At 50.7% G+C, this 15,542-nt stretch overlaps 1 protein-coding gene and 1 pseudogene across 1 annotated transcript; both read right to left on the bottom strand.

Annotated features, from left to right (window-relative positions):
- Positions 1 to 7,320: 7,320 nt before the first annotated feature.
- On the bottom strand, positions 7,321 to 8,659 carry LOC109751829 (inactive LRR receptor-like serine/threonine-protein kinase BIR2). The gene is made up of 3 exons (XM_073506989.1): positions 8,622 to 8,659; positions 7,571 to 8,534; positions 7,321 to 7,455 (listed from the first exon to the last, which is right to left on the bottom strand). Exons 1-3 carry the CDS (start codon positions 8,657 to 8,659, stop codon positions 7,321 to 7,323), a joined length of 1,137 nt encoding a protein of 378 aa, XP_073363090.1.
- A 217-nt stretch (positions 8,660 to 8,876) lies between these two features.
- LOC109751830 (protein OCTOPUS-like) lies at positions 8,877 to 10,985 on the bottom strand (annotated as a pseudogene).
- Positions 10,986 to 15,542: the final 4,557 nt, after the last annotated feature.

Below are 15,542 nucleotides of genomic sequence, written 5' to 3'. Positions count from 1 at the left end.
ATGCCGTATAAAGCGACCCCACTTGTCTCCCACAAACCTCATCGCAACTTGGTGAAAACCCCATAATAACAGCCTAAAACTCAATCGTGCCGCTGCGCCCAATGGACTTCGCGAGCGCACGCGCGAGAGCCGTGCGATGGAGCCGTCGGCTCCAAACCGGGGGCGTCAGGTTCCGTACGGTCTGAAACCATCACCCACTTCCTCTCCTTTACTCTCCCGATGCGGCCGCCTCTTTCCTCTCTTGCTCTTCTTCTCTAGATGCGTCGCATGCCCATCTCCCGATGCGCCGCCACCGCCACCGTCTCCCTGCTCAGCCACCACCCCCGTCTCCCTACTTAGCCGCCGCCCATAGCATCTCCCCCTCCCCTCACCTTCTCTCCATCCCCTCTGGGGATTCCAGATCGAGCAGGTGAGGCGGCGGCGCTCCCAGATCTACGACGGACCACCCCTGGCTCGCCGTCGCGGCTAACGAGCACGTCCTCGAATTCCCCGCCAACCCCTCGCAAGGCGTCTCTCCGTGTTGCATCCGTGGCCTGCGGGGTGCAGTTTGGGTGGGTGTAGAAGCTCTGCATCTCAAGACGCACTTCTGGGTCTGCTCGCCGCCATCCACCATCTCTCCGGCAGTGCAGTCGTTGACGAACCCCACAGCCATCAGCATCAACCGGAGCCGCGTGCTTGATGTGCACATGTGTGGGTTGATCCATACGTGTTGTGCGTGATTGATGTGTGCTTGATCCGTAAGTGTGCTTGTAGATTACTGCTTACATTATTGCTAGAGATAGAAGCTGGCCTTGAGCACCTGACGTGTTGGGACCTTTTCAACCTATGATTCAGCTGGCCATGAGCACCTGACGCGTTGGGACCTTTTCAATCTATGATTCCTTTTCCGTCTAACCTGCTTACATTTTTCTACACCAGGATTGTCATGGAGTTTAGACAACTAGCATCTGTTTAGTTGTCTTACGCTTATGTAAAAGTATACTAAAACCATGAAGTGTTTTTAGGGGAGCAAGTTTATTTGTGACCCCTCAAACAATGAACATGCGCATGTTATTTTATCCCTTTTTTAGGTGACATAGTTGCCTACAATCAACCATATTATTGCCTAAAACCATGTATCCAGTCGCCCACAATCAACCGTACAGTTGTCTAAAACCATGTTTGCAGTTGCCCACAATTAACTATACAGTTGCTAAAACCATGCATCCTGTTGCCCAATCCTCATGAACAAAAACATTATGAAGACCATAATCTGGCCAATATGTAAAGGTTTTAGATGCCTTTCAAGTTCGTGGCATAGAGATGCGTCAAGATACATTTCAAGAATCATGCTATCCAGCTGCACGATTTAGTCGCCGCGAGCGCACGCGCTACCGACAAAAAATCATACGTGTCGTCCAACTCCCGCACTCTATCCACTCATCCCACCTCCTACTCGTCGTCCCACCACCAGCCGCCACGCGCCTCCTCTCGATGTGGCCGCCGCCCCGTGCCTCCTTCCTGAGATGCGGCCGCAGCCCCACGCCCCTTCCTCCTGCCTACTAATGGGGATCCGCACCGCGCCCAGCAGGGCGTGCTCCCCCGGTCCCCTCCGACGCCGGTCGCCAACCCGTTCTACCTCTCTCCACTAGGCGGGCGCTGATGTTGCCGCTCAAGGATTCCATGGAGACAACGGAAGGGTGGCACCATCGGCAGGCGTGGTCCTTCAAGTTGAGGGTCCTGGACGGAGCTCAATGGATGGAGCGACATTTGCGACGCCGAGTTACTGGTCGGGGCAAACGAGTCCATGTGCGTGTCCACTAGGACGCACCTGAAGCTCTGGGCCTACTGCGTTCTTCTAGTAGATGAACACGGCTGGCTTGCTGCTGAAGAGGTAAACTCTACAGAAGTTGTATTCACCAGACTAGTAGTATCTCAATACGGATGTAAGAGTTGCTCAAAAAAGTCATAGTTGACGAGGCAGGAGAGATTAATGAGTGGAGGCAGGCCAAGCAGTTGCTTTTCGCTGGGGTTAGAGTTGCTCACGAATCAGATGGCACTTGGAGGATGAATGTTTCGTACGTGCGCAGATCGGATCCAATTGATAACCATCTATAATTGTCCACCATTTCGTTTGTTTTGTTGATCTCCCTCCTGTATGTTGCATACACACGAGGTTCTTCATGCAATCAGCTTTGTATGTTGAAATGACACTGATCACATATTTGTGATCCTAAACAAAAGAACCAGTCAAAGCATGCATCAAATGAATGCAACTACGTGGGTCATCACATAGTTTGTTTTGTAACAAACTTTCTAAGTTTCCAAATAAGTTATTTTCTAGATATAATTGTATAGAAAATAGCATGTATTATCGTTTGTTTATAAGGCTCATGTTGCAGGGAACTTGGTGGGTAGAACAAATCAACATGTACAAGTGTAAGTCTATCATACATTCTGCTTGGATTTTCCACAGGAGGTGGGTAGCGTTGGATTCACAACACGACTTTTCATTGTGGGGGTCAGAGTAGTTGCTTGGATTTCGTTATAAGAGTTGCATTTTGTGTGTGTAACGCAATTTCTTAGATTTGTTGCATGGGGCATTTGCTCGGATTCGTTCTGGACAATTTTTTGCATTTTTTTTGTAATGCAGTTGCTTGGTTTTGCTACGAGAGTTGCTTGGATTTTTTTGCTAGAACGGTTTTGCATTTTGTGTTCTTTTGTAGTTGAGTTGTTTGGATTTTTGCCAGAACAGATGAGAAGTTACATGGGGGAGCGGCAGGGTATTAAGATAGTTGTCCACAGAGGTTATTCAACTTGCTCATATGTTTTGTTCTGCCTAAAATAGACAATCTAAGTAGTAATGCTAGGGAGATCTGCTTGTTTCTGCTATAAAAGTTTCCCACTTTTTGCGTTTCTTTGATCTTCTGCTACAACATACGAGAAGGTGAACGAGAGGGAGGGGGGTAGATCGAATATTTGTCCATAAAAAGCTATTCAAGTTGCTCATACATTTTTCCTCTGCCTAAAGTAGATGCTAGGGGAGTTGCTTGGTTTTGCTAGGAAAATGGCTTATTTTTGCTAGGGCATTTGCTTGTTTTTTTTGCTAGAACAGTTTTGCATTTTGTGTCCTTTTGTAGTTGAGTTGTTTAGATTTTTGCTAGAACAAATGAGAAGTTACATGGGGTAGGGGGTAAGATAATTGTCCACAAAGGTTATTCAACTTGCTCATATGTTTTTTCTGCCTAAAATAGACAATCTAAGTAGTAATGCTATGGACATCTGCTTGTTTCTGCTACAATCGTTTCCAACTTTTTGTGTTTCTTTGTAATTGAGTTCCTTTGATCTTCTGCTAGAACATACGAGAAGGTGGATGAGAGGGGGGGGGGTAGATCGAATATTTGTCCATAAAAGGCTATTCCAGTTGCTCATACATTTTTCCTCTGCCTAAAGTAGATGCTAGGGGAGTTGCTTGGTTTTGCTAGGACAATTGCTTGTTTTTTCTAGGGCGGTTGCTTTGTTTTTTTTGCTAGAACAATTTTGCATTTTGTGTCCTTTTGTAGTTGAGTTGTTTGGATTTTTTGCTAGAACAGATGAGAAGTTACATGAGGGAGGGGCGGGGTAGAATAGTTGTCCACGAAGGTTATTCAACTTGCTCATATGTTTTTTTGCCTAAAATAGACAATCTAAGTAGTAATGCTACAGACATCTGCTTGTTTCTGCTAGAACAGTTTCCCACCTTTTGTGTTTCTTTGCAATTGAGTTGCTTTGATCTTCTGCTACAACATACGAGAAGGTGGATGAGAGGGAGGGGGGAGTAGATGTGATATTTGTCCATAAAAAGCTATTCATGTTGCTCATACATTTTTTCCTCTGCCTAAAATAGATGCTAGGGGAGTTGCTTGGTTTTGGTAGGAAAATGGCTTCTTTTTTCTAGGGCGATTGCTTTGGTTTTTTTTGCTAGTACAATTTTGCATTTTGTGTCCTTTTGTAGTTGAGTTGTTTGGATTTTTGCTAGAACAGATGAGAAGTTACATGGGGGAAGGGGCGGGGTAGGATAGTTGTCCACGAAGGTTATTCAACTTGCTCATATGTTTTTTCTGCGTAAAATAGACAATCTAAGTAGTAGTGCTACGGACATCTGCTTGTTGCTGGTAGATCAGTTTACCACTTTTTTGTGTTTCTTTGTAGTTGAGTTGCTTTGATCTTCTGCTACAACATACGAGAAGGGGGATGAGAGGGGAGGGGGGTAGATCAAATATTTGTCCATAAAAGGCTTTCAAATTGTTAATACATTTTTCCTCCGCCTAAAGTAGATGCTAGGGGAGTTGCTTGGTTTTTCTAGGACAATTGCTTGTTTTTGCTAGGGCACTTTCTTGTTTTTTATGCACAGTACATGAAAGATAACATAGTTGCCCACAATCAAACATACAGTTGCCTAAAATCATGTATCCAGTTGCCCAATCCTCATGATCAGAAACATCACCAAGACCATATTTTGGCCAATATTTAAAGGTTTTAAATACCTTTCAATTACGTTTGTGTCACAGACATTCACCAAGAATTTCTTCTCCTCGGGGTGGTATCCCTTTGGTGTGAGAATGATCGTAGAGGGGAGGGGTGGAGCTGGTCAACGAGATATAGTGTTCTTACATGATTAAGTTTTCCTATGAAGCCCTCCCAAAAAGAACTTGTGTATGAAGAACCCTTTTTTCTCATGTGTCATAGTTGGAGATATGAGGTGTCATAGCTGGAGATATGAGGCACACGACTATGGGTGTGTGTCTAGTTACCCAAAGAAAACAGTGAAGTTGTTCAGAAAACTCCACATGGTTGCCTACTAACTCAAATCATCGGGATCACAGGCACCCGTGAAACTGAGAGAAAGTTGCTTTTTTTAATTAGTAGGACATAAGCATTTTCTTCAAATTTTCTGCATATTTTTTTGTAGAACAAAATCAGTTCCTAATTTTGTGTGGAAAAAGTTTGATTGTACTTGCATTGAACAAGCTTCTTACATTTTTTGCATGGACAAAGTTGTTTATATCACACATGATAGTTGCTTAAAAGCAGTTGGGAAAAGAAACACATGGCTAGTACGCTGTGCTATTATGCGACCGCATTATTTTACTTGTATATATAATGCACGTATATATGCATTAGTGCCACTTATATATGTTGTCTCTACTTGTTGTTTTTGTGGTTCTTTTTTTGCACAAGGGTTGTCTGATATTACTGCAAGGAGCTTATGTGGCAGCAACCCCTCTTTTAATGCATGACACTAGTTGTTTCAAATTTTACAAGAGTTGCCTGAAATCATAGCAAAGCTGCTGCATGTTTTTTACTTTTGCACAGGGGATGCATACTATTTTTTACTGCAAGGAACTTATATGGGGCATCAGATCTTTTTTACATGTCTGATAGTAGTTGGACTCATTGGATGGTTAAAAGTGTCTAGAGAAGCCGATTGTGATATTTGGGGCGTATTGGTGATCCACGTCGGAGTTGTCCTTATGGTAGGCGATTTAGAGGTGAAGCTAGACAATTGGTAGTCATGGTAATCAACTTACAAGGATCCTCCGTTGATAGGTAGTCATACTAGGGAAAAATGAGTCGCTTTTCTATAGCACTAAAGTTGCCTCTGTAGCACACAAAGTTGCTTGGAAAAAAAAGTTCGTCGAAACCTACTTATATGGGATCTAGTTTTGAAGAACTCGTCGCGAGAAACCCAACGATGAAAACGGATTTGAATTTTGACATTCTAATCAAAAGTTACAGGTTTTTAAAATTTTTGATCCCCTAATAAATGCAGGTGGGATTAGTTATGCGTGCGTATTCGGCTTCCTTTTTTGGTTGTCCTTGCAGGCGCGCGGGGTGGTCCTTCCTTATATGGGAGAGCGCCCGTGCCCGCTCCCGCGTACGAGCGCACGAGCGCTAGCGAGCCACGTCCTAATAACAGTCTCAGCGTTTTTTTTTGCGGGGGAGACCTCAGCGGTTAACCTGCATGTTTGCTAGGGCTGCACCTTGTGGCTTCTGCATCCTTGCTAGGGCTGCACCTTGTGGCTTCTGCATGCTACAGTACGCCCTGTGGTGGGTACTTGAGAGAAATTGTTGGGGGAGGAGACAGCATGGACCCGGCGTCGCGAATAAAACCACGGACCCGGTACCGAGATCTGGCTCTGGGGCACGCATCATCACAGCACGCATGTGGTGGGGAGGAGCATCCTATGCTTGCTTCACGACGATACCTGATCGGCACGCCTCACAAGCTTTACGTTTCCAAAATAAAATAAAATGGGGTCACATGAGCGAGCTTGCTGAGTTTTTTTTTTTGAACAAGTGAAAGGCGCATAGCGCGCCAATTCATTCATTATAACAACAGCTTACATGATTAATGGCATATCCCTTTTGTGATACATCTTGGATAACCTGCTTCAGGGAATGATGCCAGCGTTGATGTTCAGCAATAGTACAAGTAGTTACACAGTGTTGATTTGGATTAAATTCCTGCGAATAAGCTAGCTTTGCTGCATCATGAGCTACCGAGTTGTGGTTCCTTCTTACATGGAATACCTGGACATGGCTTGAGCTTGTGAGGGCACAGAAATCTGCTAATATACCTCTAATCATCCAGTGTCCAGAATGCCTGGTTGGTTCCCTTGCCGCTGCTGCTTTTGCTAAAGTTAAATTATCCGTTAGAATGGCAGCCTCATGTATTCCTGTCATGTTTATGATGATGGCTGCTAACTTGATCGCCAAAGCTTCGGCATGTATCGCTGATTGAGCTTGCATTGCTGTTGCGGAAATCTTGATCTGCCATTTTGTTCGTCCTTCTTGTCCTTCTATGGATATCCCTATACCTGTTTTCCCTGTTCCATTCACACTTGATTGTTCCTGTTTATTCCAAGCTGCATCCATGAATATTTTCGTTGAGGCTGAAATTTCAGTCAGATTAACTGTATTCCCTTGAACATATTTGTCTTCCTTATGCTTGCAATTCTTTCCTGTTTCAGAAGTAGCTGTTTCCTACATATTTATATTTTGTTCCAAAGACAAACTGTTTAAGATCCATCCACCACAAGCAGCATATATATCGAGAGGAGAAATCTTGTCCTGATCGATTCCGCTGCATCGAGAGGATTTAAAAAGAGGTAATAGCAACCCAGGTACCCTAACTTGCACCAATATGATGATTTAGTCTCAAAGTTGCAAAACTTGACCAAACCACACCCCATGTGATGATTTAGTCCCAGGCCAATCAGAGCTCGCCAATTGGCTGGACCGGTCAGCGCGCGCAGTTTTGCAGAAACCCCCCTGCTGTTTTCTTTAATCAACCCGCACTTAGCGTCTGAACCAACCGACCAGGATCGGCACGAACGGCGGCCCGTGCGCGTGGCCAGCATGGCGCGCGGCGCGATGAATGAAGCGGCAGCGCTGGTCGTGCGACGTTCGCGGGCGCAGCATGCTCTGGGCGCTCTTCCACCAGGAGAGTAAATTGCACAGAAGTACCACAATTGAGGCATTGGAAGCAGATTGGTACCAAGTTTGGTAATTTTTACATGTCAGTACCAAGTCTGGGGCTAGACGTTACAAAAAGGTCTAAATCGCGTATTGACAGTGTATCTGACCGGCAGGGCCCGCCTGTCAGCTGCTGACGTGGCATTTTTTTTGCAGAAACCCCCCGCACCTCCTTCGTCCTCACGCGCGGCGGCGCCCGATCTGGATAAGTCGCAGTGACCTCCGACTCGCTTCCTCCGCGGCCCTGGCGGCGGCGGCCAGCCTTGCCCTTCCCGGTGCATCGCCAGAAGAAGAAGGCGAGGAGCAGCGAAGCGGCGGCGCCGAAGACCCCGGCAGCAATAACGATGCCGAGGCCGGTGCCCCCAAGGCCGCTGCCGCAGCGCGAGGACACGGGGTGGCCGCAGAGGCCCGAGTTCCCGGAGAAGGAGTCCTTGGAGAAGGCAGAGCCGAGCTGGGACGGGATCTGGCCCTCGAGGCGGTTCCCGGAGAGGTCGAGCGCCTTGAGGCGGTCGAGGCGCGCGAGGGAGGCGGGGATCTGGCCGGAGAAGGCGTTGTCGCTGAGCTTGAGCGAGTTGAGGAAGCGGCAGTTGGCGAGCTCGGAGGGGAGCGGGCCGGTGAGGCGGTTGCCGGAGAGGTCGAGGTTGACGACGAAGGGGATCCAGTCGCAGAGCGCGGGGGGTATCTGGCCCTCGAGCGCGTTGGAGGAGAGGTCGAGCGTGTTGGCGGAGCGGCAGTACTGGAGCGCGGGGGGGATTTTACCCTGGAGGCCGAAGCCGGAGAGGGAGACGGCGAGGATGCGCGACTCCTGCGGGTTCAAGCAGGAGATGCCGGAGAAGTCGCAGACGGCGCCCGCCGAGGTGTTGCTGGTCCAGGAGGTGAGGCGGCCCTCGGGGTCCCTGAGGTCGGCCTTGACGCCCTTGAGGCACCGCGCGTCGTCCTCCTGCGGCTCCGCCGCCGACCCCGGCGCCGGCTGCGGCGCGGCGGGCGGGAGGGTGAGGGCTAGGGCCAGGGCTAGCAGAAGGAGGTGCGGGGGGTTTCTGCAAAAAAAATGCCACGTCAGCAGCTGACAGGCGGGCCCTGCCGATCAGATACACTGTCAATACGCGTTTATACACGATTTAGACCTTTTTGTAACGTCTAGCCCCAGACTTGGTACTGACATGTAAAAATTACCAAACTTGGTACCAATCTGCTTCCAATGCCCCAATTATGGTACTTCTGTGCAATTTACTCCCACCAGGACGATCGCGAGCGCGTCCGCGACGGCACGGCCTGCGGCACGTTCCCCGTCTTGTCCTCCGCCGCGCTCCCCACCGAATTCCACCAGTTACCGACGACGAACAGAAGCAATGGCAGAAGAACAGCACGAGACAAACAAGTGATCACATGAGATAAACCTCGTTCCGTTCCATCCAAACCTACACAAGCATGTAATAAAAGGATTTATGACTATACCATTACCCTTAATCAGACCTTAATCATACTACTAAGCCTTCATCACTACTGTTGCTGCAAAGAAACAACTCGACCGGAGTGCCGAGCTACTGGTCAGGTGAAACGAGATGCCACGCCTCAGTACAGCCGGAGCATGCTCCTCGCGAACGGCTGCGACCGCAGATGCCGGCCGCCATTGGCCGGCAGCCCGGTGGCGCCGAGCCGGCCGCTGGCGCTCCGCAGCGGGGTCAGGTAGAACCGCAGCATGCCGTTGTTGGCGTGGTGCCCCGGCGAGGACCGAGCGCTGCGGTTCCGCTCCAGCACGCACTGGTCTTCCTGACGCCGCTTGACGCTGCCGTGGCCGTCGACGAAGCAGCGCCGCGAGCTGCCCAGGCCGGCGCTGTTGCTGCTGAACGAGCTGCGCGCGTTGGCGTTGCTGTTGCATCTCTGCATCCCGACGTTGCTGTACCCGCGGACGCGCAACTCCGGCCACGGCTCCGAGAACGCGCGGTCCGCGGCGTCGGACGGGCTGCCCCGGCGGCTCGTGGCCCGGCGGTGTATGAAGCCCCAGAGGCTCCACGCCTTGCCTAGACGCCGTGGCTTCTTGGCGGGGCCCGGGAACGCGGCGTCCAGGGTCACCGGGAAGTCTTCGACGAGAGAGTTGGAGCTGAACCGTTGGTCGAGCAGGTCTTCGGCATGGTGGAAGTGGTAGAACTCTGAGCTGCCGGTCAGTGGGGGCACCGTGGCATTGGTGATGGCGGCCACTGCAGGGGCTGGCTTTGGGTTGGGCACTTCGAATGACCTTGTCAGCACGGAGCCTGACCGCTCCAGGCTCCGGCGCCTCCGGCTCGACGTGTCCATGTAGTAGTCTCGCGTCTGCGCCGAGCCTCGGGGGGTGTTGGCGTCGCCGTCGGGCTCAGGCTGCGAGTCATCTTCCACAGGAATTTGGCCGTCGGAGCGTTCCACCACGCCGGCAGGTGAGTCCTCGAGCGCGGAGAGGATGGGCGGGAGCCGTGACAGTGGCGGAGGAGCTCGGCCAAGGCCAATGCCGGCGCCGGCGCCGAAGAGGTAGCCGTCCCAGGACGCGCGGGGCCCGTCCCAGGATAGACCTACATCGTCGACAGACATGCGGCCAGCATCTTGGGTCCGTGTCGCACGAACGACGGCCTCTGGCGAACTCCGAGCCTGCCTCCCCACGAAGGCGGCTCCGCCGAAGGAAGGAGGGCTTGGATGGCTTCTCCGACGGCGGCATTGCCGCGGCCGCTGCCGCTGCCTTGCTGCCGGTCGCCTCCTCCTTCTTGAGCTTCTGCTTGCGCCTCCACTTGTGCCACTTCTTGCTGAAGATCGAGGCAGCGAGCCGGAAGCTCCCGGCGATCTCCTTCAGGTCCATGGGCGGCGGCTTCTTGGGCTGCGAAGATTCGAGATCTATGTGATCCTTCATGGCCTTGACCTCCCCGGACCCATAAGCTTCGGTTTCCATCTCTCCCGAGGTGTCGACAACCAAGACGCGCTCCACCACCGGAGTTATCTCGTCAGAGCTCTCGGCCATAACGATCTCGTCCTCCAAGAAGATCTCTGGGACGCACGGTCGAGCCGGCGGCAGTTGGTGGAATTCGGTGGGGAGCGCCGCGGCGGAGGACGAGACGGGGAACACGCCGAAGGCCGTGCCGTCGCGGACGCGCTCGCGGTCGTCCTGGTGGAAGAGCTCCCAGAGTGTGCTGCGCCCGCGCACGCGCCACGACCAGCGCTACCGCTTCATTCATCGCGCCGCGCGCCATGCTGGCCACGCGTACGAGCCGCCGTTCGTGCCGATCCTGGTCGGTTGGTTCGGACGCTGTGTGCGGGTTGATTAAAGAAAACGGCAGGGGGTTTCTGCAAAAGTGCGTGCGCTGACCGGTCCAGCCACCTGGCTGCCAATTGTCGAGCTGTGATTGGTCTGGGATTAAATCATCACATGAGGTGCAAGTTGGGGTATGGTGGAGTCAAGTTTTACAAGTTTAGGACTGAATCATCACAGGGGTGCTATTACCTCATTTAAAAATATGAGAGGAGAAATTTTGTCGTGATCGATTCCGCTGCATCGAGTGGATTTAAAAAGATGTGCAGCTAGTGGCTTTAGCCAGCAGCAGCAGCAGCTCGTCGTGGGCACGGAGTGACAGAAAGTGTCCGAGCTAGGACCGGCTCTGTGGTTAGACTAGCAAGACCAACAATCCGTGGCAGCACTACTTGTGGCGTGTGGCGGCTCCAGATGCAGCCGCGCCAGTGTCGACTGTTCTGGTGGCCGCCCATCGACTGGATCTGGCCGCGACGGAGAAGCTAGTGACTCGATCCGAGAGACGGCCGACGGTGGACCGAGGTAAGAGCATCTTCTAGAACCCCTTAAAATCGAAAACTGAAATGAGGATCAGAAAAAATGCATTTTAAAGGTTCATTTTAGCTACGACCGAACAGATACTGTAAAATAAATTGTAAAACTGGGATAAAGAGCTCCTTCTTCAAGTCCGGCCGCTGCCGCCCCTTTCCCCAGCCGGCTGCGCCCAACCAGATCGGCCGCGCCCCGTCGCCCGCCAGCCGTGCCCCGTCGGCCGTCGGCCGCACCCCGCCTCGCCGGCCACGCCCCGTCGCCTCCGCCGTCCGCGCCTTGCTCTATTGCCAGCCGCGCCGGCCGAGCCGTGCACCTTTGCCTGCCGCGCCGGGAGGATTCCGACGGCCACGGTGATGTCGACCTCGTCCAATTCGAACTGGCGGCAATCGATTGCCGCGTCTAGCGCCTTTTCCGGTGTGCGGTGATGAATTCCGGCGAGTTTAGGGCTGATTCCGGCAAACTCCGCGACGGCGTGTTTGCTCCGACGAGGTTTGACCGGTATACGGGGCCCCTTAGGTTCGGCCTTCCAACCTCCAAATATAAGGGTTTCGGGTGTGCATTTTCGGTGGCCCTTAAAAAATTTACGGGTTGGACCACTTTTACGGTTTCTGTTCTAGACACTTTTTTCGACCAAAACTGTAAAACACAAAAATTATGCAGGTTTGACCACTTATACGGGGTCTGCTAGAGATGCTCTAAGGTTTATACTTGCCTCCATAGGGCATCTCTCAGTCACCGACTCTAACAACGACCGCCAAAATGATTTAGCGCGGATCTGTATCGGTTCGCAGGATGCTTCTTACCACCTTGGCCCACTTTTATCTTCGGTTTACGGGAGAAAACGCATCCGAACCATCCAGCGAACCGATACAGATCCGCGTTAAATCATTTTCACGGTCGTTGTTAGAGTCGGTGCCTGAGAGATGCCCTATGGAGGCAAGTATAAACCACATCCCGAAAACAACGTCAGCTTCTTACCACCTTGGCCCACCCAAAACCCCTCCTACCTCGCCCGCGCGCGTTACAGCCCGGCGCCGGCTACCCGCATTCATGCCGCTATAAAGCGCGCCGCTGCACATTAAAAACGGCTCAGAGCGGACGCGACCTCTCACTGCCTCCATCATTGAAGCGGCGCGCCAGTCGAGGGCGCCACACTCTGCATGCCCGGCTGAACACGCCTCCTCGCCGCATTCAAACGCCTTCATTAAACCCGCGTGGTAGCCAGTAAACTGTTGGAAATATGCCCTAGAGGCAATAATAAATTGATTATTATTATATTTCCTTGTTCATGATAATCGTTTATTATCCATGCTAGAATTGTATTGATAGGAAACTCAGATACATGTGTGGATACATAGACAACACCATGTCCCTAGTAAGCCTCTAGTTGACTAGCTCGTTGATCAATAGATGGTTACGGTTTCCTGACCATGGACATTGGATGTCGTTGATAACGGGATCACATCATTAGGAGAATGATGTGATGGACAAGACCCAATCCTAAGCCTAGCACAAGATCGTGTAGTTCGTTTGCTAAGAGCTTTTCTAATGTCAAGTATCATTTCCTTAGACCATGAGATTGTGCAACTCCCGGATACCGTAGGAATGCTTTAGGTGTACCAAACGTCACAACGTAACTGGGTGGCTATAAAGGTGCACTACAGGTATCTCCGAAAGTGTCTGTTGGGTTGGCACGAATCGAGACTGGGATTTGTCACTCCGTGTAAACGGAGAGGTATCTCTGGGCTCACTCGGTAGGACATCATCATTATGTGCACAATGTGACCAAGGAGTTGATCACGGGATGATGTGTTATGGAACGAGTAAAGAGACTTGCCGGTAACGAGATTGAACAAGGCATCGGGATACCGACGATCGAATCTCGGGCAAGTACTATACCGATAGATAAAGGGAATTGTATACGGGATTGATTGAATCCTCGACATCGTGGTTCATCCGATGAGATCATCGAGGAGCATGTGGGAGCCAACATGGGTATCCAGATCCCGCTGTTGGTTATTGACCGGAGAGTCGTCTCGGTCATGTCTGCATGTCTCCCGAACCCGTAGGGTCTACACACTTAAGGTTCGGTGACGCTAGGGTTATAGAGATATTAGTATGCGGTAACCCGAAAGTTGTTCGGAGTCCCGGATGAGATCCCGGACGTCACGAGGAGTTCCGGAATGGTCTGGAGGTAAAGATTTATATATGGGAAGTCTTATTTTGGTCGCCGGAAAGGTTTCGCGCATTATCGGTATTGTACCGGGAGTGCCGAAAGGGGTCCGGGGGTCCACCAGCCCCGGGGGGCCACATGGGCTGTAGGGGTGTGCGCCTTGGCCTATATGGGCCAAGGGCACCAGCCCCAAGAGGCCCATGCGCCAAGAGATAAGGGAAAGGGAGAGTCCTAAAGGGGGAAGGCACCTCCGAGGTGCCTTGGGGAGGATGGACTCCTCCCTGGCCGCACCCTTCCTTGGAGGAAGGGCCAAGGATGCGCCCCCTCTCTCTTGGCCCTATATATAGTGGGGGGGAGGGAGGGCAACAATATCTAAGCCCTGGCGCCTCCCTCTCCCTCCCGTGACACATCTCCCTCCTCCCGCAGCGCTTGGCGAAGCCCTGTTGGAATCCCGCTACTTCCACCACCACGCCGTCGTGCTGCTGGATCTCCATCAACCTCTCCTCCCCCCTTGCTGGATCAAGAAGGAGGAGACTTCGCTGCTCCGTACGTGTGTTGAACGCGGAGGTGCCGTCCGTTCGGCGCTAGGATCATCGGTGATTTGGATCACGACGAGTACGACTCCATCAACCCCGTTCTCTTGAACGCTTCCGCTCGCGATCTACAAGGGTATGTAGATGCACTCCTTCCCTCTCGTTGCTAGTAAACTCCATAGATTGATCTTGGTGATGCGTAGAAAATTTTGAATTTCTGCTACGTTCCCCAACAGTGGCATCATGAGCTAGGTCTATGCGTAGTTTCTATGCACGAGTAGAACACAAAGTAGTTGTGGGCGTCGATTTTGTCAATTTACTTGCCGTTACTAGTCTTATCTTGATTCGGCGGCATCGTGGGATGAAGCGGCCCGGACCGACCTTACACGTACACTTACGTGAGACAGGTTCCACCGACTGACATGCACTAGTTGCATAAGGTGGCTAGCGGGTGTCTGTCTCTCCCACTTTAGTCGGATCGGATTCGATGAAAAGGGTCCTTATGAAGGGTAAATAGAAATTGGCATATCACATTGTGGCTTTTGCGTAGGTAAGAAACGTTCTTGCTAGAATCCCATAGCAGCCACGTAAAACATGCAACAACAATTAGAGGACGTCTAACTTGTTTTTGCAGGGTATGCTATGTGATGTGATATGGCCAAAAGGATGTGATGAATGATATATGTGATGTATGAGATTGATCATGTTCTTGTAATAGGAATCACGACTTGCATGTCGATGAGTATGACAACCGGCAGGAGCCATAGGAGTTGTCTTAATTTATTGTATGACCTGCGTGTCAATGAAAAACGCCATGTAATTACTTTACTTTATCGCTAACCGTTAGCCATAGTAGTAGAAGTAATAGTTGGCGAGACAACTTCATGAAGACACAATGATGGAGATCATGATGATGGAGATCATGGTGTCATGCTGGTGACGAAGGTGATCATGCCGCGCCTCAAAGATGGAGATCAAAAGGCGCAAGATGATATTGGCCATATCATGTCACTTTATGATTTGCATGTGATGTTTGTCATGTTTACATCTTATTTGCTTAGAACGACGGTAGCATAAATAAGATGATCCCTCACTAAAATTTCAAGAGATGTGTTCCCCCTAACTGTGCGCCGTTGCGAAGGTTCGTTGTTTCGAAGCACCACGTGATGATCGGGTGTGATAGATTCTAACGTTCGAATACAACGGGTGTTGACGAGCCTAGCATGTACAGACATGGCCTCGGAACACATGCGAAACACTTAGGTTGACTTGATGAGCCTAGCATGTACAGACATGGCCTCGGAACACAAGAGATCGAAAGGTCGAACATGAGTCGTATAGTAGATGCGATCAACATGGAGATGTTCACCGATGATGACTAGTCTGTCTCACGTGATGATTGGACACGGCCTAGTTTGACTCGGATCATGTATCACTTAGATGACTAGAGGGATGTCTATCTGAGTGGGAGTTCATTAAATAATCAGATGAACTTCATTATCATGAACATAGTCAAAAGGTCTTTGCAAATTATGTCATA

The sequence above is a fragment of the Aegilops tauschii genome, chromosome 2 (genome assembly GCF_002575655.3).
Source record: "Aegilops tauschii subsp. strangulata cultivar AL8/78 chromosome 2, Aet v6.0, whole genome shotgun sequence".
Taxonomy (NCBI): Eukaryota; Viridiplantae; Streptophyta; class Magnoliopsida; order Poales; family Poaceae; genus Aegilops; species Aegilops tauschii.
The sequence above is the reverse complement of the archived record's forward strand: the minus strand, read 5'-3'. Positions and strand labels throughout refer to the sequence as shown.